This window comes from Balaenoptera musculus, chromosome 1 (assembly GCF_009873245.2).
Source record: "Balaenoptera musculus isolate JJ_BM4_2016_0621 chromosome 1, mBalMus1.pri.v3, whole genome shotgun sequence".
NCBI classification, from domain to species: Eukaryota; Metazoa; Chordata; class Mammalia; order Artiodactyla; family Balaenopteridae; genus Balaenoptera; species Balaenoptera musculus.
Genome location: NC_045785.1, coordinates 2184564 through 2207753, shown reverse-complemented (window position 1 = coordinate 2207753; position 23190 = coordinate 2184564). Strand labels below are relative to the sequence as shown.

General features: G+C 64.2%; 1 protein-coding gene across 1 annotated transcript in view; it reads right to left on the bottom strand.

The window, feature by feature from the left end:
• Nucleotides 1-3409: 3409 nt before the first annotated feature.
• Nucleotides 3410-23190, bottom strand: part of TP73 (tumor protein p73) — a 60051-nt gene continuing 40270 nt past the window's right edge. The window contains exons 5-15 of the mRNA XM_036830292.1: nucleotides 13254-13440; nucleotides 12782-12897; nucleotides 11143-11252; nucleotides 10670-10812; nucleotides 10230-10318; nucleotides 9239-9360; nucleotides 8647-8795; nucleotides 8236-8374; nucleotides 7786-7879; nucleotides 5443-6465; nucleotides 3410-4362 (exon numbers count right to left, since the gene is read on the bottom strand). Coding sequence (XP_036686187.1) covers nucleotides 6127-6465; nucleotides 7786-7879; nucleotides 8236-8374; nucleotides 8647-8795; nucleotides 9239-9360; nucleotides 10230-10318; nucleotides 10670-10812; nucleotides 11143-11252; nucleotides 12782-12897; nucleotides 13254-13440 — 1488 coding nt within the window. The 3' untranslated portion in view covers nucleotides 3410-4362; nucleotides 5443-6126. The remainder of the gene's footprint in view (nucleotides 4363-5442; nucleotides 6466-7785; nucleotides 7880-8235; nucleotides 8375-8646; nucleotides 8796-9238; nucleotides 9361-10229; nucleotides 10319-10669; nucleotides 10813-11142; nucleotides 11253-12781; nucleotides 12898-13253; nucleotides 13441-23190) is intronic.

Here is a 23190-nt window from a genome sequence, read left to right as displayed (position 1 = left end):
GATGCATAAAAACGGTTTCGGGGGGTCACGGTTGAGCCAGGCGGCCTCACTGAACCCCTCAGCCGCTCCCCAGAGGCTCTGTGAAGAGGTGTCGTGCTGGAAGCAGTTCACAGCTGTGAACTTAGAGATTCGTTCTTTCAGTAAACGTTCCTCCGGCCCCCGCTGTGAGTCAGGCCGTGTGCAGCCTCTGAGGGGGCACAGGCCCCTGTCCCGAGGGAAAGGGCAGCCGGCGGGGCACGCAGAGGCGCTGTGGGCAGCCTGGGGAGGCGGGGGGGCGGGCCTGGGATGTTCTGAAGCAGTGATAGCGCCGCTCACCCGTGGGCGGGGCCCTTCTGCTGGCCTCCTGGTGGTCACCCCAGCGACCACAGTCAGCTGGCCAGCGGCCTGCCGGCAACGGTCTCGCAATCACGTGGGTTCTCTTCTGTGTGGTCTCAGGGCAGCCCCTCCTCAGGTCTCCCCGGCAGGGTGACCCCACTCCTGACGACATCTCAGGGCCCCCAAGAGCACAAGAGTGGAAGCAGCCGGGCCTCTCAAGGCTTGGGCCCTGAGCTGGCATGGCACCGTTTCTGCAGCGTTCTGTGGGTTGCAGCAGGTCCCAGGGGAGGGGACTGCCCGAGGGTGTGAGTACCAGGAGGTGGGGACATCGGGGCCACCAGTGCAGCGGACGCACACAGTAAGAGCTGGTCAGACGTCGGAGGGAGGGCGGGAAGAAGGGCTGGATCAGGGACTGAGGCAGCGGACAGCAAGGCGCCCTGGGGGGACCGGGGTCAGCTGTGTCACCCTGAGTGGCAGGAGATGGGGCAGGGAGGGGGGCCGGAGGGGCACCTCGTGGTTGTGGTCGGGGGCCTGGCCTCTCCAGGCCCCACTGGAAACGTACGTGGTAGGTGACACCCGCGAGGCTCACCTGTGTGTGTGTTTGGGCCAGGACTGAAGGTGACGCCTTCTCCCCAGCCGGCTGGCTGACCAGGTATGAGGGAGCCGCACGTGTGGGAGACCAGAGGCCGCCTGGGCCAGCACGTCTGGGGCTCTGGCATGGGGGGCTTGTCGTGGTGTGTCGCGCTGCTGGTTCTCAAGAAGAAGTCCTGTTCTGCTTGGCCCTGAGCTATAGCCCGTCTCTCGTCCTGTTGGAGTGAAGCCCCTGAGTCGTCTGGGCTCTCGGCCTTCATCCCCCCTCCATTCTCGTGCCTCTTAGTTGTCCCGCGGCGTGTGAGATCTTAGTTCCCCAACCAGGGATCAAACCCGCATCCCCCGCATTGGAAGGCGGATTCTTTACTGCTGGACCACCAGGGAAGTCCCCAAAGTTGTTTGTTTTAAATAATCATTGGCACTGTATGTATTTTAGGTACCGTCCTATAGGTGTCCCTTTAGGGTTATGTGAATATACCCCGTTGCCTGAAGCGCCATAAAAAATGTTTTAGCTCTGAAGTCTGTAACATGATAGTTACTCCAAATTCCTGGGATTGGGTGAATTTCACGTGTCCTTGAAGAAAGTGGCTGGGGAGGGAGACCAGACGACCCCGGGGGAGGGGTGTGTCAAGTAGAGTCTGTGGGCCTCCCCGGCGCACCGACCCAGGAGGCCCGTGGCCTGATGCTGAGAGAGATGGGACTTTTGGTGACATCACCCTTTGGAGGCCGAGGGTGTTTCGTTACTGGGGTAACGGGATTGCTTAGGGCATGATGTCAGAGCCAGGAGGCAGAGGTTGGCACTGCTGCTCTGTTTGGAGCCCGGGCCTGGTGAGTGAGGGACGCCCTGCTGGCAGGGTCTGCTCCGCAGGGGGCCTGGGAAGAACGCAGGGCAGGAATTGGACCTCGTAAACTGGCGGGAGGCTGCAGCTCCCGCTCTGAGCAGCCCCTCTTCTGCGTGGTGAGCAGAGCAAGGCTGGTTCAGCGTCTGAGACCATGTGCCAGGCACCCGGAGCAGGCTGCAGGTTCCCCTGGGCCCTTGGGGCAGTTGTAGCAGTCTTTAAAAACCAAACAACATTCTTGAAGCATCTGTGAGTGTGTGCACAATATATAATGCAGCACTATTCTTAGGAAATGTGATATTGAAGAATCATTTTTTAGAAATCTTGCCTGAGTATAGCCTTTCTCTTTGGGTGCCCGTGGGGAGAGGCAATGATGCTGTTTCCTCGCGAGGGGCCGTGGCCTCCTCTGCCCCCTGGTGGCTGCTTGGGGGAGTGTTCCCAGAACCCAGTGCCTTGCAAAGTGCCAGATCTGCTCTGAACCCAGGTTATCTTTCAAAAATTACATGTCAGCCTATGGGAGATGTTTTTATATATTTGAACATAAGTGTGTATTTTAAAAGTACCCTACTGTTAAAAAAAAGGGGTTTTTTTCAACAAAGATACTAAAATCGCCTTGTGCTGAACACACTAGCACCACCATGCTCGTTGCTCAGAGGGCTTGTTTCAAGTCCCTGCTGTGATGTCTGTGGCAGTCTCTTTCTAATTAAGCTTCCCGAGCCCTTGTTCCCGTCCAGTCCTGAGGTGCTGGCATCAGGGATGCGGATTCCTGTCACCGCAGTGGGGCGGGGGCACCTCACTGTTACATGAGGTTGACGGCTCTGGGGAGAGAGCTGAGAGGTGCGGGAAGAAGGGGGCACCCAGAGCCCCACCCAGGAAGCTGGGGCCAGGGAGGTGGGCGGGGCTCCATCTCGCCTTGTCCCGCTAGGTTTCAGCCCCACGTCTAGAAAGACCCTGGCCTACCTCGAGGTTGAACGGGTTTTGAGAGCCCTCCTTTTGCTGCGACAAGTCCCCAGTCCCTTATTCACAGGTCTGACATCCAGAAACCTGAGGCCTGGAGGGACGGAAGGAGGCCCGGTGCCCTGGAGCCTGAGCTGGGCTGAACCGAGCTCCTGTTTTGCAGAAGAACATGAACTTCAACTTGAAACAGCTGGAGGACTGTGTACAGGGACGCCCGGAAGATTCCTAAAGTCGGACCCGGCCCCTGCTCTTAGGAGGCCTGAGGTGGCCTGTCCCGTGAGCTTAGCTGGCGGCGCTCGGACAGAACCGGGTGGCGGTCCTCTCGAGTCCCCGCGGGGCACACGGCTCTGAGGCGCAGGGGAGGATGGTGCCTGGGGGTGCATCACACTCACCGAAAACACGGGACAAACCCAGATGGGGCGCCCGCTGGGTGTGTGTGTTGGGGGGTGTTTGTGTCATGTGTGCTCTCGTCTTTGTATCTGATTCAATCATAAGTGTCAGTCATCGGAACGTGTGTTTTATTATGTTACAAAACCAAAAATTCCCACCAAAACAGCTAAAAAAATAACACATTTTCCCAAGATTACATTCCCAAGAGAAGGTAATAATATGGTTGGAATAGATCCAACAATACTGCTTGAAGAAGCATCGCCTTACGTTAATGACAGGGGTGGTGTTTTTTTAAACCTTAAAGCGTTAAAGCGCTTTCACCGATGAAACAGAAGCAGACGTTTGTGTCTGCAAGGCTGGCATGTCCAAGGGGACAGCGACACCGCGTTCTTGGTCCCTGCATGTTGGGGACCAGGGCCACTGAACAAGCCACCCAAACCTGGGCGGGGTGACCGCCCCCAGCAGCCAGGAGGAGCCGGTGGGGACCGGGCAGCTGTGCCCAGCCCGCCGGCGTCCATGAGGCCCGGCCCAGCCCTTTCCCGGCCGCTTCCCTCCTGCCTCTTCACACTTCACAGGTTTATCTTCTCTTGATCTTTAAGTTTTGTGCAGCCCGTCTTCGCTCCTGTTGCTGTGCGTGTTCCTGCGACCACGAGGAAGTCCCCACCGGCTCAGTTCTCACGGCCGCTCCGCCGTCAGCTCCGGGAGCAAAGGCCCAGGAGCCACGGGGGCTCATCACGCGGGCCAAGGGGGCGGGAGCCTGTGCTGGGCCCTCTGAGAGGATGCGCCTCCCCTCCCGCCGGGTTGGGGGTACGCAGCCCCCCCGGACTTAGGAGCACCCTGGGGCCCCCGTGGCCTCCCCACCAGCCGGCAGGATGAGACTGAGGGACAGCCCCGGGAGCCCCGGAGACTCAGCTGCTCCTTGGTCAGGTTCGTGGGCCCCAGGGGAGCTGGGGGAAGGGCCTGCAGCTCCCAACGGGGCACGACTTGGGGGCCCAGCGCGTGCCACTGGAGCGAGAGCCAGACACCACGGCAGCGGCTGGGACCCTGGGCTCAGAGCCAGCCCTCTGTGCTTCACTTTCCTTGTCGGAACCGCAGGAACAGTGTACTTACCCCGGGCCTTGTGCGGGTGTCAAGAGGAAATGGGACGGCCCACCGGCCGGCTCAGCACCGCCAGGGGGTGTGTCCGGGTTGCCAGGCGACCGCAGGCCCTCAGGAGCTGAGCCCCACCCCCCCAGGCGGTTGGTCTGTTCCCCGTGGCTCTCAGGCCTGGCTGCAGGGGGGTCCCCAGGGAGCGCATGGTGGGGGGAGGGGGTGTTACCCTGGACGCAGGCACCTGCCTTCGCACAAATGCTTTTATAAATAAGTAGAGCTGCTGCGCAGTGTTTACACTCGATGTCGAGGAGGAAGCCCTGGTCTGGAGGCCTCCTGCCAGCGGGTCAGGGGCAGAGCTGGCCCTGGGGCTCCGTCCCCTGCTGGCTGGTCTCTGAGCCACTTCGTACAGCTGACACCCCTCTCTCTGCCCAGTGCCCGCCTCTGAAGAGGCTGGGAACCTAACAAGGGAACTGGAACTTGAACACCAGTCTTGAGAGCTCGGCTTCTGAGTGGACCTGCGTGAGGTCCGCTGCTTCCTAACTTCCCCGGGCCGGGGGTTTGGGTGGGGTGGTTATAGCAACAGGAAAACTCCCAAAGGGCGACTAGGGCTCCGTCTGCACCGCCCCCTGGCCTGGGGGCCTTGGACAGGAGGGCCCAGACCGCAGGGCTAACCACAGGGACCCAGGCAGAGTGAGGGACAGAGATGCTACGAAAGTAGAAGGTGGCGTCTCAGCGTACACATCAGTCAGGAGTCCCTTCATCCCACCCGCCTGGGACAAGGGGGGTTGCTTCATCCCCTCTCCCACCACCCTCTGTGGTCTTGTTTCCGGCCCTGAAGTTCTCCGGCTACAGCGGCTCAGAAGGCTTCTTGCAGATGGAAATGGCCCCATCAGCTAGGGTGCTGACGCTGTCTGCCCCCAGCCCGCTGACTCCTTGGGGTGTCCCATAACGGCCTGGACCCCCTCCACCTGCCTCAGTGCTGTCCCCACGAGGACAGGAGGGCCTCTCCAGCACAGAGCCGGCCTCCCAGGGAGCAGAGTGGGGCCGTGGCTGCAGGCGGTGGGTTCTGCCCTCTACGCCTGCCTCCCATCCCGCACGTGGAAGCTAGTGACCTACCCCTGCCTGGTGTGGACCCCGCCTGGTTTGCCCCTGGGCTTCCTTAGCCCATCTTGTTTACACAGGCCTGGGAAGACGGGCATCCCGCTAGGCTGACCCAACGTGACTGTTAAGAACAAAAGTTAATAAAAAAAAGGCTCACCCACCATGTAGAAAAGGGCATCATTTTATCAAATATTGACACTTTCCAGTGGTCTGGGGAGCCTGCTGTCCGTGTCTGTCCTAAGAGGGCCACTGGAGAGAGGGGCTGCCGCCAGCGGTGTTGACACGGGTGCTGGCTGGAGGCCGCCGACCAGAAGCTTCCTTGCCTCCCCGATTCCAGTGAAACTCTGGTTTTTGTTCGGGGCAGGAAGTGGGAGGTGGCTGCAGTGGGCTTTGCACCAGCGGTCAGGTGTGCAAGGGCAGACTGACCCTCAAGACCAGCAGAGGGACGGCCTCAGGCAGAGGCGCAGTCTGGAGCCTTGACCCGAAAACAGGAGTGTTTAGGAACAAGCACCGAGCCGTGTTGCTACCCAGAGCCAGAGACATGGAAAAATACTTTTTGGCAGTCGGTCAGCAGAGCCCCCAGGAAGGCAAGGCAGGGAGGGGGAGGCCCCCAGACCCCTGGAGGATGGGTCCTGGGTGCGCACCCTCAGCGCAGCTCCGGGAGCCCCTCCTGACGGGCACCCCCCTGCCCAAGTCCCTTTCCCGGCACAGCCCAGAGGTCCTGCCTCCCAGGGCAGTTGGTGACAAAAAGGAAGCAGACATTCGGCGCGGCTCCCGGGGCTCTCTGCCCTCTGGGTCGGTAGCACCGGGTTGGGGGGCCCCGGACGTGCCGGCCCCCCCCTCAGTTGGCCTCGCTCTCCGTGAACTCCTCTTTGATGGACTGTTTGCGGGACTTGCAGTCCGGGAGGTCGAAGCCGAAGTCGGCCCACTCATCGGGCCCCGCACCCCCAGCCGGGCCCCCGCGGTTGGGGATGGTGATGGTGTGGCGCACGCGGAAGTGCACGGCCTCCATGACCCGCTGCCGCTGCAGCTCCCCCGAGCCCCCGATGGCGATGGTGGCCGCGTTGCCGCTGGAGCGGATCAGCTGCTGCGCGCCGTAGTCGTGGCTCTGCTTCAGGTCCTGGAGGCCCCTCCAGATGGTCATTCGGTGCTGGTCCGGGATCTTCAGGGCCCCCAGGTCCTGCAAGAGCAGCGCACACGGTCGCCCGTCAGAGGGCCCAGCGGCGGGCACTGCCCTCTCCCCCTCCCGCCAGGGACTTCGCCTGCCCCTGCACAGCCATCGTGGGACCACCAGGAGGGAGGCGAGGGGCCCACACCCCAAGGGCCACCTGTCCGGGCACTGGACGGTGTGGGGGGAGCAGGCAGTGCGGGTCGAAGGAGGGGCAGTGCTGGGCCCGCCCTGTGCCTGGTGGTCTGGCCGCACTGAATTCCGCCCCAGACAGGCGGCAGGAGAGCTAAGAAGTGACGTGTGGGGACAGGGGGCGCTGAGGTCACTCCTGGGCCCTGAGCACAGTCAGAGTGACAGATGGAGCTCCCCGCTCTCCGCACACCGGGACCTGGAGGGCGGGCGGGGCCCCTCCCGAGGGCAGAGCAGATCCTCAGGCTCCTGTCGCCCGTCCCTCCCCCGCCCCGCCCCGGCCAGGCAGAGCATCAGCTGGTGAGGCAGGGTTAACATGCACTGAGCTAGCCCAGTAGGGACCACCAGGGATGGGTCGAGAGGGCATTAGTGGACACACAGCAAGGCAGCCCTCTGAGCCACTGGCCCCAGCTCCCTCTGGCAAACCCGCATCTCTGCCCCGTGGCCTTGGCTGGGCACGAGCCTGGACGGGCCTCTGACCCGGAGCCGGCTGCAGAGCAGGGGCTGCGGAGGCTCCAGCCCGCTGAGCTGGAGCCCCCCCACCCCCAGGATCCGGCCAACACCTGTGTCTCCCGGGCTCTGGCTAACAGTCATTACACTCAAGGCAACACCAGGCTACGAGTGCTCGTTGCTGGGACTCTCGTTTAACCTAAAGACAAGCCCTGGCTGTGAGGTCAGGGGTCAGGATGCCAAGGGTGGGGCACTTCTACCCCGCACATCCTGGACCAGACATTCAGTTGCTGTGTGTGAACGGCAAGTAGTTTGGGCCTCAGTTTCCCCCTGTGTAAATGGCACTGAACTAGAGCAGCCCCAGGACCCTTCTGGCCTTCGCCTTCTGCACTTCTTCGTGCCTTGGAGACAGCCAGTCCCCCAAATCAAAGGCAGCCGGGCCACAGGAGACAAGACTCGAGTCCACGTGAGGGGCCCGGGCGAGTCCCGTCCAGCCGCATGAAGCCAGACGTCAGCACAGAGATGGGGCTGCTGGTGGGAAGGTTCCCCTAATTCTCCAGCCCTCCCTTACACAGGCAGGACAGGACACGGAGGCACTGCCCCAGCAAGGGGAGAGAGCTCCCGGCCCCGCGGACAGGGCCCTGCGCTGGCCTGGGGGTGGACTCCCTGCACCTGCCCTGCCGGGGCCGTTACCTCTATCGTTAGGTTCTGCAGGTGGTAAATGTTCTGTAACCCCTGGGAGGTGAAATACTCGATGCAGTTTGGACACCCCAAGCCTGTTAAAAAACTGCAGAGAGAATTGGGGAAATAAAGCAGCATTAACTTCTAAGAACCTGGCTGTGCGGCCCGTCTGGGTGGGAACTGGCCGCCCCACAGGTCGCCCCTGCCCCCCGGTGGCCACGGTGTCGGGGACGCGCTCACCGGGGCACAGCCTCCAGGGAACCCCTGGCTGTTCTGCTCTCCCTCCGAGCACCTGCTGGATGCCCACTCCCGACATCCCCCTGCCCCTGTCTGTTCTCCAGACGGCAGAGCGTACAGCACAGGCTGCGAGGGGCAGCAGGCAGAGTGCCCCCGGGCTGGGGGCCAGGCGACCACGAGCCCCCAGGGCTGAGGTTAGTGGGTTAGCGGCAGCGGCCCACGTACCTGACCAGGCTGGGGTCGGCGTGGTAGGGGGGTGGCGGGGTACAGTGGGACCCCGAGACCATGGACTGGGAGCTGGGGCCGCCGTTTATCTCGCCGTTGGCCGGCAGGGCGTGGCCGTGGTTGTTGAGTATCCCGGGGCCTGGGCGGGAGGCAGGTGGGACGGTCAGAGGGGGCCGGGCCGGGCGTCCCAGGCTGTGCGGGGGAGGCTCGTAATGCTCGGCCCCCCCCGAGACCGGGAGTGGACAGAGGAGACCGTGCGAGGCCGAGGCCGTGCCTCCTGTTCCTGGGCGGGAGCTGCTGGAGGGAGCAGCCATAGGGAACGCCGCGTGGTCCTGAGCTGGGGGCGTCTGGAGCCAGGCCCGCCCTTTGGGTCTCCCCGCCCATCCCGGCCACCCTGCCCGCGCCACTCACCCATGGGCCCCAGGTTGGGCCCGGCCGCCGAGCCGTGCAGGGGAGGCTGGCCCACCAGCTGGTTGACGGAGGGCAGCTTGTTGACAGCCCCGTGCGCTTTGTTCATGGGCGAGAGGACGGGCCCGTAGGACGGAGGCTGCAGGTGGTTCCTGCTCGGAAGGGACAGCTGGGGTCTGTAAGAAGCACCTCCACATATAAAGCCCCCCTGCTGCAGGGGCCTGGAGCCCCCGCCCCGTGCTGGGGTGTCAGAGCGCCCGCCTCCTCGCCCAGCCTCCCTGCCGGACGGTGGCCACACTCGGCCACAGGCCCGCTGGCCGGCAGGACCCGGGCAATGGGTGGGAGGGGGTGGGGGCCCCTGGAACCGGCCCTGCTCCTGGTGGGTCGGCATCCCTCCCGCCACCGCCCCTCGCCTTCACTCGGGAGACATTTGGGCTGAGAGGTCGCAGTTCAGGGAAGACCTCCCGGGGGAGGAGACGCCAAGCGCTGCCTGGTGCTGCTGGCACCGTCCCTGCTGGGTCGCCCGGCCCCATCCTTCTCCCGCGGGCAGCTGGGCAGGACGGGGCGGCCGGGGGGCGGGAGGGGCTGCGCTCACGGCCTCTGCAGGAGCTGCTGCTGCTGCCGGTACGACTCGACCAGCTGCGGGGGCACCAGCTCCATCAACTCCAGGCTCTCCTTGACCTTCATCAGGATCTCAAAGTTCTCCCGGCCCCGCACCTGAGCACGGAGAGGTGGACCCTCTGCCCAGGTGCATGTGGGCACCGCCCAGCCCCAGCCCCCCAGCACGGTGAAGCGCCTCTCCTTTCTCGGGGCTCCTCACACCGCTGCGGCCCGGGAGTCCCCCGACCCTACTTTCCTCTCCCGAGAAGCAGGTCTGGGGGAGTCTGGTGGGTGGGTCTCCTGTCCGCACAAACCACGCCCACCCCTTCCTACCCTTGAGACTTTGCCACACTGTCCGCCTCCCCCTTTCCAGAGCTCAGCACACTTGGGGTGCTGGGATGCGGGGGCGCTGGACAAATACGGGGCTTTTAGAACAAGGAACTCTTTTTCCCCTTTCCAGAGCTCAGCACACTTGGGGTGCTGGGATGCGGGGGCGCTGGACAAATACGGGGCTTTTAGAACAAGGAACTCATGTTTTTTTTTTTTTTGGATCTCATTCTTGAAAGACTCAAAAAATGATAAGCTCACGTCACGGAGACCAGTCCTAGCAGAGCAGGTGGGGTTTTATCCGAGCTGGAATGGCCGTATCACAGCACAGGCTGTAAACTCACTTTGGTGATGTGGCTGGGGCCTGCCAGGCTGTGGGAGCGTGCGATTCCTGGCGCGTGCCCTCCCCGGTTGTGGGGAGACCTGCACTGCCCCATACGCTGTATCATTGTATCTACAGCGAGACTCCTGCGCTGGGAGCTGCGTCAGGCCAGCTCTCTCTCTCTGAGAGCTGGTTCTCCCTTCTGGGCCCTGCAGCCTGCAGAGCTCGGGGTCTCAGCTCTCAGATGTGCCAGGCTGCACCTGCCACCCTGGGGGCCCCAGGTCCCCCTCCACTCCCCGCTGCCCCAGCCTGGGGTCCGCAGACACGGCACACTCACGTGAATGTAGTAGGTTTCCTCGTCCCCGTGCCGCTTCTTCTTCACGTTGGTGCTCAGGGCGGGGATAGCAGGGGGGCTCTGCTTGAAGGCTGGCAGGGGACGGGGTGGGGCAGCTTCGTGAGCAGGCAGGGAGGAGGGGCCACACGCAGGTTAGCCAAGCCGACCCCGCCACCCGGCGTGAGCCGACCTTCCCAAGGTGCCCCTTGTGGACAGGCCTGGAGACCAGCCGCCCACTCGGATGAGCAAATCGGGCGGTCACCCACACGGGACGGAGGGGATCGGGGGCGGCCACGCAGGCGGGGCTGGCTCTGTCCCCTGGACACCGGCTGGTGCGTTTCCCCCAAGCCCTGAGACAGGTCCAGCTGCGTCCTGGGGGTGGCCTGGCTCTGACGTTCCAGGGTGGCCCTCCACCCCCGCGCGCCCGCCCCGGCCCTGCTCACCGCGCTTGCTGGCAGCCCCGCTCTTGGCAGCGCTCTCGTTCAGGGCCTGCTGTTCGCGGAAGTGGTCTTCATCCGCTTTGCGGTCTCGGCCAGGACAGGCACAGATGCGGCCCTCGAAGGACCGGCGGCCCAGCACCTGTCCGCTGTCCAGGGGCACAGCCGGGACCGTGAGCTTTGGGGCCCACCGCCCCACCCACCTCGCACCCCACAGGACCGGCCTTGATGGGCCGAGGGCTCAGGGCTGAGTGCCCAGCTGCTCTGGGACGCCAGGTCCCCTGCGCCCCTCCCAAGGCAGCTCCTGCCCCAGCAGCCCCTCCCAGCACGTGGCCTGCAGGGCCCCTCCCCAGACTCGCCTCCAGGGCCTGCACCGCCCCTTGCTCATGGCCTCCCTGTCTCTCCAGCAAGCCCCCCAGCAGCACGGGCCCGAGTCCCTGCCCCGATCCCTCCCCGACCCCCGCGTCCGGCAGACTCACTCCCGTGTCTCCAGGGTGATGATGATGAGGATGGGCCGCCGGTTCATGCCCCCGACACAGCTGCTGTTGCACATGAAGTTGTACAGGATGGTGGTGAACTCTGTCCCCACCTGCCACAGGAGGGGCAGGGAGAAGCTGGGCTGTCGGCACGTGGGCCCCAGTCCGCAGGGCTGGGGGCTCCTGGGCTTCCAAGCACCTGTCCCTCGCATCTCTGGGTAGGCAAGGGGGTGCTGGGCCCTGTGGTCCTCTGCCGTCTATCCACCCATCCACCGTCCATCCCCCACCCACCCATCCACCCACCTATCCAGCCAGCCAGCCACACAGTACACTGAGCGCCATGTGCTCTGCTGGCTCTGGAACCAAGAGAGCCATGGTCTGGTTGCTCCCCTGGCACAGGCTGGGGGCTGGCCCCGGAGGCAGGGTGTGAGCAGGCACATGCACAGGCCTCTGTGGCACAGGTGTGTGTTTTGCAAACTGTGGGCTCTTCTGGGAAGTAGGGTGCATGGCACAGCTCTGGGCAGAGGGAGAGACCAGAGCCGTCCGAGTGGGCTCCCAGCACACACACTTGTTCCAGGGAGTGTGTGGAGACAGTGAGATGTGAACCCAGGACTCTTGACCCGTGGGCATCCCAGGACCACAAAACGGGCAGTTGTCACGGTCTCTCTGGGTCAGGATGATGGCTCAGGAAACCTGGCCTTTCACAAAACTGCTGGCACGTGGCAGCCGCCAGGGGGCGGGAGAGACCTGCTTTCCTGGTCCTGGAGGTGCCAGTGAGGCTCGGGGGAGGGAAGGCAGGGTGGCAACCCCTCCCCGGGCCCCGCCAATGCAAGGGCTGTTCCTAGGGAACCACAGGGGGTCCTGGGGGTCCTGAGGGACCAGGTACAGTGATGGGGCCTGGAAGGGGGAGTGCCTGGAGGACTGGGTACAACTCGGGGGGGGGGCGTGTCTCAGACCCAGGTAGAGGAAAGGTGAGGGCTCGCCGTCACCCGCCCACCCTGGGAAGCATGGCCCACAAGGTGCATTGCTGGGTCTCGGTCTCCACCTGCCATCCTGGCACCCCCATCCCACCGTCACTGGTTGGTGCCACCCCTACTTCTCTCCACCCCAGCTTTTTATCCCAGTCCGGCCCGCACATCAGCCCCAGAACCTTCTGCTGCCTTCAGGTCAAAGTCAGACCCCCAGGGTCTCTCCGCCCCCGCCCACCTCTTGCAGCAATCACCCCCAGCCTCCCCCCCACCTCCGGGCCCTGCAGCGCTGTGCCCCCGACCGCAGGTCTCTCCTCTCCCCTGCGGCCCCCCAGCTCTACCCGGGCTAACTCCTCCTGACCTCAGCCCCTCTATCCCCCAGAGCCCAGGCTGGGGCGTGGGAAACGGACGGGCAGGAAGAGGGGACGCAAGGGCCGGGCTGAGGCCCAAGGGTCAGCAGGCCCACCCCCCGCTGTAAAGCCAGGGTTGTGGATGCCTAGAGAGGGCCGGAGGGGACCTCCCCCCAGCTAGGCAGTGTAGGTGGTCAGAGCCCCACCCACAGGCAAGGGAGGGATGGACATGAGGGCGAGGGAGGATCTGCACAGCTCGGGGACACTTGGGAAGTGACCCGAGGGGTCTCTGCCCCGAAGCCCTGCCCCAGCCTGGCCCCCTACCTGCGGGGGCTCGTAGGGCACCATGACGCTCTGCCTGCCGGTGACAGGGTCGTCCACGTACTGTGAAAGGTTGTTGCCCTCCACGCGGATGAGGTGGCTGGCGGGGGCAGACTGTCCTGCCGAGAGGGGACGCCGCTTCAGAGAGGTGCCAGCCGGGGTCTGCACCCCTGTGCCGGGCGCATCGCAGCGGACTCGGGCCTCCCATTGGGACTCAGACCCGCCGGCAGCCCTCGTGCACCCGGGGCACTTGGCCCAGCAGCCCTGCCCCGCGCTCACCTGCGGGCACCGGCACCCAAGGCCCCAGGCAGAGCTGGCAGGACACGGGACTGGGGTGGGGGGGATGCTGAGCCCCCCTGTCAGCCCCTCGCATCGGACCTGCCGCCTCCAGGAAGGAGGCCCCGGGCCAGCCCTCTCCTTCCCGGCTGGGGCGCTGGCCGCTGGGCACAGGAGGGGGTGGGGCAGGGACACTCACCTTCGTTGAAGTCCCGCCCGAGCTCGTGGTTGGGGCAGCGCTTCACGACCTCGGTCACGTGCTCCGCCTTCTTGTAGATGGGCATGGCGCGGATGACAGTGCCCGGAGGCGGCGGGGTGGACACCTTGATCTGGATGGGGCACGTCTTGGCGATTTGGCAGTAAAGCTTCTTTAGCAGAGGAGAGTACTGCAGGGGGGGTGTGGGGACTGGGGTGAGGCTGGCCGTCCCAACTCCACACCCTCGCCCGCTGTGGCTCCCGCCAGGAGTCCCGGCCACCGCATGCCTGACCCTCGGCTGAACACCTCTGGGCTTCCTTCCCTCAAACAGCCTCTCCCCGGCACCCACCCATCAGTGTCTGGCTGGTGTGGGCTCAGTGAGAGCAGCTGCTCTGAGTGCCCCGTGCGGCCAGGCTGAGACGCTTATCCACCTGGATCTCACTGGTTGGAGAAGTAGGTACCATTAGGTCCATTTTATGGATGAGGACAGTAAAGGCCAGGACGGTGAGAAGGAGCTGCTGGAGAGCAGGGCTGGGACGGGGGCTGGGAGCCAGGTCCAGTGCATCAAGCCTGTGAACCTTAAGCCCCCCAGACTGTAGTAGTTTGAAGTGGGGAGGGTACAGCCTCGTGTCTCGGGTTTTAAAAGCCTGGAGTTAGGTTTTCTGTCCTCTGTACAGAGGAAACGTGCACAGGGACTCCCTGGACCATCCTCTGAGGGGCCAGCCCTTTGGCTTACTTCTGGCCACTGCGGGTGGGGGGCTTTGACCTTGAAGCCCCAGGACCCCCAGCCCAAGACCTTGACCCAGGGAGGATCAGATGACTGCCGGGCCACCTGAAGGGACCTCCAGGGCGAGCGCCCAGAGGTCCAGGTGGCCCACCCGAGGACCCAGGCCGGCTCTCACGAGTTCAAAGTGACCCTTGATGGAAGGGTCCCTTGGAAACAGGGGTGCCCACCTGTTTCCAAGCTGGCTGTCCCCCAGTGACTGGCTCCTGGGGATCCAACAGGGCTCCTCGTGGCCCCATCCCCCAGGGACAGTGGGGACATGAGGGTCTCAGAGTCCCAGGACGCTTCCTGTCCCCATGCCACGCCCCTGGGCCCCCCACAAGCCCCCAGGGACTCAGAGTTACTCCAGCCACAGGGTCCTGAAGAGCCCCCCATCGCATCCCACCATGGTTGTCAGGGAAACCGAGGCCGGAGACGGGGCTGCTGCAGACCAGAGGACGAGCAGGTCTGATCCCACCTTTGCCGAGGAAGCTGGGGCCTGACACCCTGACCCTCTGGCCAGCAAGGGACACCATGGACCCTCAGAGCCTCATACTGCCAGCAACTCCAAGTCCGGGAAAAGCAAGGGAGGCGGCGCTCAGCCTGAGCCCAGGAGCAAGGGGTCCCCGCACCTCGGAGCCCTTGGCCCTGAGCAGTGTGAGACGTCCTTCCTCTGATGAGCTGAAACCCAGCTGGAAATGCTGACCTGGGGTGGGGTCTGAGGGGGCTCGGGGACAAGCCCGAGCTGGGGTCTCCCTAGTGGTGTCCTGGGGGATTGGGACCCTGTCCAACTCCCTCAGCGATGACTTCAGGACGAGCCCCCTTAGGCCCCTATCGTGGAAGGGAATTGGATGCCCACAGGGCTTGTCGCCTCCCGGGGGCCCCATCCACCTGTGCCTGCGACCCCACTTCAGCAGGAAGGGACATCCCCCATGGGTGTAGGTGGGCCCTCAGTGGACTTGGGGCCACACAGGGGGGCAGTTCTGCTTCCCAGGGAGGTGACCACTGACCTCTTGGATCCCCACCGGTATAGATGCTGCCCCTTCACTCCCCAGAGCATAAGCTGAGCGTCCTGTCCTGAGGGCCGTGCCTAGGGCAGCAGTAGCCCAGCTCAAAGCAAACACCAGTTGCCAGTTTAGTGCCCAGCTCTCTTGTCCACCATGTGTGAGGCTTCGGGACCTGTCCCTGACCTGAGACAAGTGTGCAGTTAGTTTCCAGAGGAAACTGCCTGGTGAGTGCCATGGAGGAGCTCCAGGGGCCTACTTAGGGGACTTCCTGGAAGCGGAGGGCCCCACAGGGAATGGCGGGCCTCAGTTGGACTTCAGGGACCTGAACACAAGCAGTCATGGAGGAAGAGGCTGGGACCCCGAGAGCCATCCACTCAGCAAGCCTTTGTTGAGCGCCTAGTGTTTGCCAGGCCCTCGGCTCACTAGGGAAAATGGACAGAGCCCCTCAGCCCCCAGAAGAAACTAGACTTATAGGAGGCTCACGCCTGAATGCCACGCAGCCTCACCGGGGCCTCCTGCAGCGTTGGTGGATTCCAGAGGGTGTTTCTTCCCCTGCAGGTGTCCCACCTGCCTGCAGAGGGTCCAGCGAATGAGGTGACCAGGGCTGGGAGGGGCGTGTAGAGGACCCACAGAGAGCTGGCCTGGGCTGGGGGGTGGTCAGCAAGGGGAGAAGGCATCGGAGGCCTGGCCACTGTGTTGCAGTTCTGGCTCTGGGTTTGATAGCTGGGATGCCTTAAACCACTGGACACCTCCCCGCGTCTTGATCGCTGGCCTGTGATGTGCTACATAAAACAGCCCTGAACCTCGCCCACTGTGGAAGCGCCCGCACATGTCCCCGTGCGTCCTCGCCTCCGGTGAGGTGGCTCCTGGCCTCTGGTGTGAGCAGGGGCAGCGGGTCCAAGTCCAAGGCTGTGGGTGGGGAGGGATGGAGCCGAACGGGCCCCCAGGGGCACCAAGGCCCTGCAGTCCCCTCTCCGATGTCGACCAACCACCGCAGGCAGCCCCAAGGAGGGAATGGAGCCAACAGGGAAGGGGCCAGGCTCCAGGCGCAGCCTTGGGAGGTGCAAAGCCGCAGCCCCCGGCCCCCTCCCCAGGCTCCGTGACTGCCGCCACGTGGCTTCAGAGCCCCCGCCCCCACCAGCGCAGCCTTTCCCTCTGGCCTGCCTGCCCCAGTCCCACTGGCCACGGCCTCCGGAGCTGCGGACGCCCCGCCCCCGGGAGGAGCTGCGGGAGCTGTCCCTGGTACCACGGGCAGCGGCCGCCTGACCGCCCGCCCCGCCGAAAGCCGAAAGCCCAAAGCCGCAAGCCGCTGGGCTGGGAGCGCAGAGCTGCCTCGGGTGCCTCACCCCGGCTGGCTGGCGACGAGCGTGGGGAGAGGAGGTTCCTCCCTCTGCGTCCCTGGCCAGGCCCCCGATGGCCTTGGGTGGGCCCACTCCCCGTAGCGGTGTCCCCAGCCCAGTGCTGCCCTCAGCTGGCTGCTCACGCCGCCCTTGGGCACCCACCCGGTCAGGCCCCAGGCCCCCGGCCCGGGTTGGACCCCCGGATGCCCAGCCTGGCCCAAGTCGGGCAGCGTCTGGGGGGGGGGATGCCTGAGGTCTAACCCCACCCTGGTAGCATCAGGTGGTGACACCTGCGGCCGCTGGGCTGCAGGGCAGGAGTGAAGCCTGGGAGGGGGAGGGGGTAGGCCTGGATAGCCAAACCTGGGGTTGAGGGCAGAGTGGGACCTGGAGGGAATGAAGGAGCTCCCCCACCCCCTCCCCTAGCTCCGGGGCCTCAGGCCACCCCGGGCACGGGGCAGGGAGGAGGAGGGCTCCTGGGTCCTCATCAATTTTGTAAAAAAGGTCACGCGGAGATGCTTCTTCTCGCCCTCCCTCCCTCCTGCCTCTCCTTCCCTCCCTCCTGCCTTTCCTTCCCTAGAACCGCTAGATAGATGTGTTTCAACAGATTCCGAGCTGATAAAATCTTATTTATCTTCGGCGGTTGACACAGAGCCGTCAGGACTTGCCTGTTCGGGGATGCGTGAGTTCCTTCGTGTTTGCAGGAAATGGTTTGCCCAGACGCTGGTGTGTGCCCATCCTGCCCCCACCCGGTTCCTCTCCTGCGATCCAACCCCCCCCCCCTCCCACTCCACGATAGGCCCGGCCCAGCCTGGCTGGGAGCCTTGGCCCGGCAGGGCTGGTGCAGGGGGTGGTGGGCAGAGGGTGGCGGGCGCGGCGTGGTGGCGGCTGTTAATTTCCTCGCGCCTGCTCCCCTGCAGCTGGGTGCCCGGCACGGGCAGGTCTGGGCAGAAGGAGAGTGGAGAGGTGATAATAACTTGTCTGTCATTTTCCAGGGACGTGTAGCATCTTGCAAACCGCAAATACCGTTAACCAGCTTGGGTGAATCTGTTACAACAGATTCTGGAAGACGGGGCCTGCAGTGGGGGCTTTATTATTTTTACTGATTTTTTTATGGACCACTTTTATCTGCTTTCTGTGCGTGCGCGTGTGTGTGCATGTGAGGGAGCTCACACCCACATTTCTCTCCTCTTTTGGGTTATGGACCCTTTGAGGACCTCCCCAAGGCCACAGACCCTCACTCACCCTAGAAAAGCCCTTGTGTCTTCACTCAGCGGAAAGTGGCCAGGAGCATGGGGGGCTCTGACAGGTGTCAGGGAGGTGACCGGCCTAGGGGGGTGACCATCACCCCAGCCTGCTTCAGAGCACCCACTCTCAGAAGGCAGCGAGAGCCCACACACAAGGAAACCCACGGCCAGCAGCCCCCTTGGCTGCGGGCCTGGTGGTTGGAGGCTCCGGGGGCCCCCTGGCTCCAGGGTGGGGGCCACAGCCGGTGCCTGGCCAGCAGATAAAGGAGGCTGCTCCAGCCCCCCCTTTTCTGTCAAGATGCTGTGCGATGAGTCTCAGTCCCGACTCCAAACGGCCTTGTCGATCCACTGGCCCCCCCATGAACAGTGCGGGGAGGGGTTCTTGCACACAGGGGGTCCCATTGTTATCACTCTCACTCTGGCCCCAGCCAGAAGCTCCTTCCCAGGGCGGAAGGAGCTGCCCAGAGGCCGGCCCTGCCTTTAGCTTCAGTGACACCCTCACGGGCAGGGTGAGGTGAGCCTGGGCCTCCATCTGGTCCTTGTTCCGTAACCCAGGCACAACATCTGGCCACCCCCGGACCCTGAGGAGGGGGCGAGCAGTACGTATTCTGAGCCCCTGGGACAGGCCAGGCTTGCAGGGAGCCCCAGAACTCCCGCCAGCGGCCACCCCTCCCGCTCCCAGGGCACAAAGAGCGTCGATAGCCCAAGCACCACGCTCAGCCCCAGCCAGGTCCAAACACGGTCCCTCTGCCCACAAGCTTGACTCTGCCAGCTGGGGAGCCTGCCTGTCCTGGCCTCCTTTGAAGACCAGCGTCCCTGCTGCAGGGGCCATCCCCCAGCTGGCCTCATGGAGAGAGCCCTCTGGCAAGAACCCGGCCAGCAGGGCTGCGGGCCGTGCCCGGCACGGGGCGGCGGGGGGAGGCTGCCCACCTGCCCAGCTCTGCCCAGCACCGGGAGGGCCCCCTTGACGGCCAGGGCAAGGAGGTCCCCACTACGCTCACCCCATCCCACCTGCAGCCTTCTGAGCTGGCCTGGCCTTGTGAGCACGGTGACTGCGAGGGTGAGTGGGCACCTTCCGCTCACAGGACAGTCCGGGAGCCGCGGCCTGTGGGCCCACCATTCTGGACACGGCCACTGTCCAGTGTGGGCAATTCCTTCCCCCAGCGCCCTGCAGCTCCCGGATGGCCTGGGGCTGGACCGCCTGGGGCTGGACCAGAGGCAGGAGGCTGGGGGGATGGCGGGAGGGGAGGCCAGGCTGTGGCCGCAGCTGTAGCAGATACTCAAGGTGGCCTCTCCGGAGGGCCGTCATGTCAGCCCCGACGGGAGCCCTGAGGATGGGCCCTCCTGTCTCTGACCTTCCTGCCATGGCAGCTGCAGGTAAGTCCCCAGTTCAGGACCACAGGTAAAGCCACGCCCTCCAGCCAGGAAGCAGTGAGGGCATCGCTTCACTAAGGCAACTCCACTCCCGGCCAGCAGGAGAGGAGCCCCCGGGGACCTGCACGCCCTGGACATGTGGGGTGGTCACTTTTCAGCTTTTAGTACCGTTGGCTGCCATCAAAGTTTTCACTGGAACCTGTAAATATCCAGCGAGGCATCTGGGGCAGGGAGTGCTGGCTTCTACACATCTGACCCCGCAGCACACGGCGGCTCCCATCACATCAGCACCACCTTGGTTCATCCTCCCCGAGGCCCTGGAGGCACTGGCTGCCCGCTCACAACACGAGGACCCACGGAGGAAGGGGGCGCCTCGCCCTGGGCAGGTCTGCGATCCTGGGGGAGCCTGCCTGCAGGCCACTGCGTGTTTCCCCCAACGGCCTCTGACTGTCCACTGAACCCTGTGCATCTTTCATGGGGGCCTTCCTGCCCTAGAATGAGCTGCAGCACTCACAGCCCCGATCGAGGCCGGTGGAATTTCAGGGCCTGGGATCCATGAACTTGAGCTTGGCCTCCAAGGTTGGGATCTGAGAAAACCCCAAAGCAGATTTCCCCGACAACCAACCACAGGGACCCACCCAGCTTGGAAGCCAAGCTCCAACTCGCTCCCCCAGGGCCAAGGTCCAGGGCACTCAGGACCCCATGGCTGCAGCAGTGGTTCTAGGAGAAGCTGGGGCGAGAGCTCCCCTTCGGCCCTCATTTTCCCAGCTAGAGAGGGGGGGCTAAGGGCACCGGAGGGTGGGGCGGGAACAGGGGGCCAGGTTCGGGTGCAGGAAGAGGAGGAGGGGCGGGTCCCAGGCCCTCCTGGCCTGTAGCTACGTTTACCTCTGAGCCTGGTCAGCCCTGGAGCATTGTAATTATAAAGTGTTCTTTACAATAGAGGAATATATATAAAGGAATTTCCATCAGTCAATAAAAATCAGGCTGCGAAGGCGAACTGGGCAGACTCTGCCCGCCCAGGGGCAGCTGTCACTCACTCGCTGACAAACAGTCGTCGCAGGCTTGCTGGGCCCAGGTGCTCCCCGCCAGGGCAGGCCCTGGACCTCTGAGGGGTCAGCCCCCCTCACCACTGGTCCCCTGGGTCCTGGGGGGGGCCCCTGGACCCACCCCTCGGAGCTGAGATAAGGCTGCTCCTTTGACGCGCTCCACAGAGGGGCACAGGCTGTGCCCCCCACAAGCTGCGTGATGAAGGCCAGGGGTCAGGCTGCCGGGGCTCAGACCCCCACTCCACCCTTTGCTGACGGGCGACCTTGAGCAGGGACCTGCCCTCCCGAGCCTCAGTTTCCTTATCCGTAAAGTGAGGAGGACACGAGAGCCTACAACTTGTACCGGGGTGCTCGGGGTGGGGGGGCTACCCACGCAGGGGCCCTGCAAGGGCACTGTCCACGCCCCAACCAGACACCCTAGAATCCACGGAGCTGTGTCCAATTTGGAAACAAGCCCCAGACAAGAGAGGACTCTTGGTAAAACATCTATTGCATCATGCCCGGCCCACAGCCCCACACCTGGGAGATGGAGTCCTGTCCCTGGGGGCTCCCCTCGCCTCTCCTGCAAGAACCTCGGGGCTGGGAGTGGGGACTGCCCTGGGACCCCTCGGCGGTAGGGACTCGGGGCCCCTTTCAGGGCCCCCCAGGCTGAGTTCTGTGACCTCCAGGCGCAGGGCTCCCCCGCTGCTTGAGGGGACCCCCACCTCGGGCCGCGAGCTGGGGCACTGACCCCCCAGGACCAGCCACAGGGAGCACCCCCCCGTGGAGCTCCGCACAGGGCAAGCGTTTGCTGCAGATTCTCCCCGAGTACTCGGAGGTTCATCTCTACAATGAACACTGCTAGGACTCTTCCCTCGGCTTCAAGTACGTATAATTGCTTCTGGTGCCAGTAAAAGGTATTAATTCCACTTATGCATTCCATAAACTTTTAGGATAACGCAATTGATACCACGATCATGTTGGGACACCTCCACTATTATTTTCCTACTTGCAAACCTCCGAGGGGCTGGAAAGTTTTCTCCCGAATCCATCAGCGTTGACTCAGCCACCTTCTACCCAGGAATCCCTCGTAGAGCCTTTGCGTTTCCCAGGCCCCCTCCCACGTGTTCCTGGGGCAGGGGTGGGACGGGAGGGCATTCACATCACGTGGGCCAGCTCGCTCTCAGGACAGACGGATGGACACACACCCCGTCGGATGTGGGGGCAGCTGGAGGTCATCCAGGGGGCTGTGTTCAGGCTGGGGGGCTGGCTGGAGGCCCCCAGGGACAAGCTGTGCCCTCGCACCCGTGCGTACCCGCCCCGTCTCGCCTCACGGCAGCCTGCCCTGTGGGCCATCAGCAGTGTCACCCAGTCTGCCCGAGGCGCCCACAGATGCCCAGCTGGGCCAGGGCTCCGACCACACCAAGCCTGCCTGCTGACCTTGGAGCCCCTCCCCAAACTCCAGAACGTCAAGGACAGCCCCTTCCCTGGAGAGGCTCAGGCTGGGAGCAGGAAGGGGCCGGGCTGGGCTGGGCAGCCTCCGGACACCCTCACATCGGCTGTTCTTCCTCTCTGCTCCCTGGGACTCTTGTCGCCAGCTGTCCCCACACTGCCAACCCACGGGGGTCCCCGGGATGGGAGTGGCCATTGGGCCCAGAGGCCAACCCCGCCATGTCCCGGGGAGGGTGTGGAACAGGGACCTAGGCACCTGGCACTGCCATCCCTGTCCCGGCTCCACCCGCCCACCGGCCCAAAGAACATCAGTGCCCAAGGGTGCCGGGCCTTGCTCACAGCTGTGATCTCTCACGGCATCTGTCTCTCTCCAAAGCCCAGACGGCCCCGAAAGGAACAAGCCTCAGCCAGAACGCTCACGAGCAGAGAACGCTGGCGGGGCGCTACAGAACCTCCTGTGACACAGCGACCCCGCCGGCCAAACTGCCATCTCCTCCCGCCCCTGCTCCTGGCCACTGTCTCAGGTCCCTCCTCTGGCTGCTCAGTTACCTGCTACCCACCTCCTCCTGACTCCTGTGGGAGGGGAGGGGCTGTCAGAACCCTGGGCAGCGACCAGGAGGGGCCTGCGTGCCTGTGTGTGCAAGTACACGTGTACAGGGTCTGCACGTGGGCATGTCTGCACATGTGTCTGCATGTCTGCCTGTGTGGGCATGTCTGCACATGTGTTCGTGTTTGTGCATGCATGTACGAGCGTTGCGTGCACACACACCTGTGAGCTGAGGGCTCCAGGCCCCCCTGCCCCCAAAGAATGCAGGCGTGAGAGCTGAAGTCAAGGGACACAGGTCAAGGCAGATGAAGCACCCGGGGCCGGGGGGACTCCCAGGAGGCCTTGGCCAAGCAGAAGCCAAAGACCCCATTAACAGCTGCGGTCGCTTGCGGGCTGGTGAGGGTGTTTTTCCTGAGCAGGAGGAGGAGAGAAGGCAGCAGTCAATTTGGAACTGCACTTGAGAAAAATACGAATTATCTATCAGTTACCAGCCGGCTGGCGTAGGGGGGCCGCACATGGCACGGCGTGGAGGCCCGGAGGGCAAGCCCAGGCGGCAAGTCTGGGCAGCGCCCGCACAGCCAGGCCCCCAGAGCTGCAAGCAGGCAGGATGCCCGGTGGTCCCCGTCCTCACCATGAGCCGGCCGCCTGTCCCCCACCCCTCCCCGGGCAAGGCAGGGAGCCTGCAGGGGTGGGGTCTGCTCCCAGAGCCGAGGTGCCACGAATCTCATTATGGATGTGTGTCCCACCTCCACCCCCGCACGGAGACGGGCTGGGGAGGGCGTCTGTGGGCACGAGCAGCGGCACCTTCCTCCTCAGCTCAGCTCCAAGAGCCCTCAGCGGGGGTGCAGGTGGAGGTGCCCAGGCTGGGAGGGAGGTGTCCACTGCTCGGGCACGGGGGGAAGCGGGGCTGGGGCTTGGAGACAGAGCTGATCGGACAAATGAGCCTTCCCCTGCCCCCTGGTGTGGCCGCTGGGCTGCCTCCGTCCTGGACAACAGACCACCCCACGGGGCCACTTAGGGCCCGCACAACTGTGACCAAGCCATGAGCCCCTCCAGCCCTGAGGCCACACACCTGGCAGGGGGCGGTGGAGGCAACTGGGAGGGGGCAGCTCCCGTCCCTCCCTGAGGACCAGCTCAGACCATCCCAGGCGCTCAAAGCCCCCCAGATGCTACAGAACCCATCAGCAT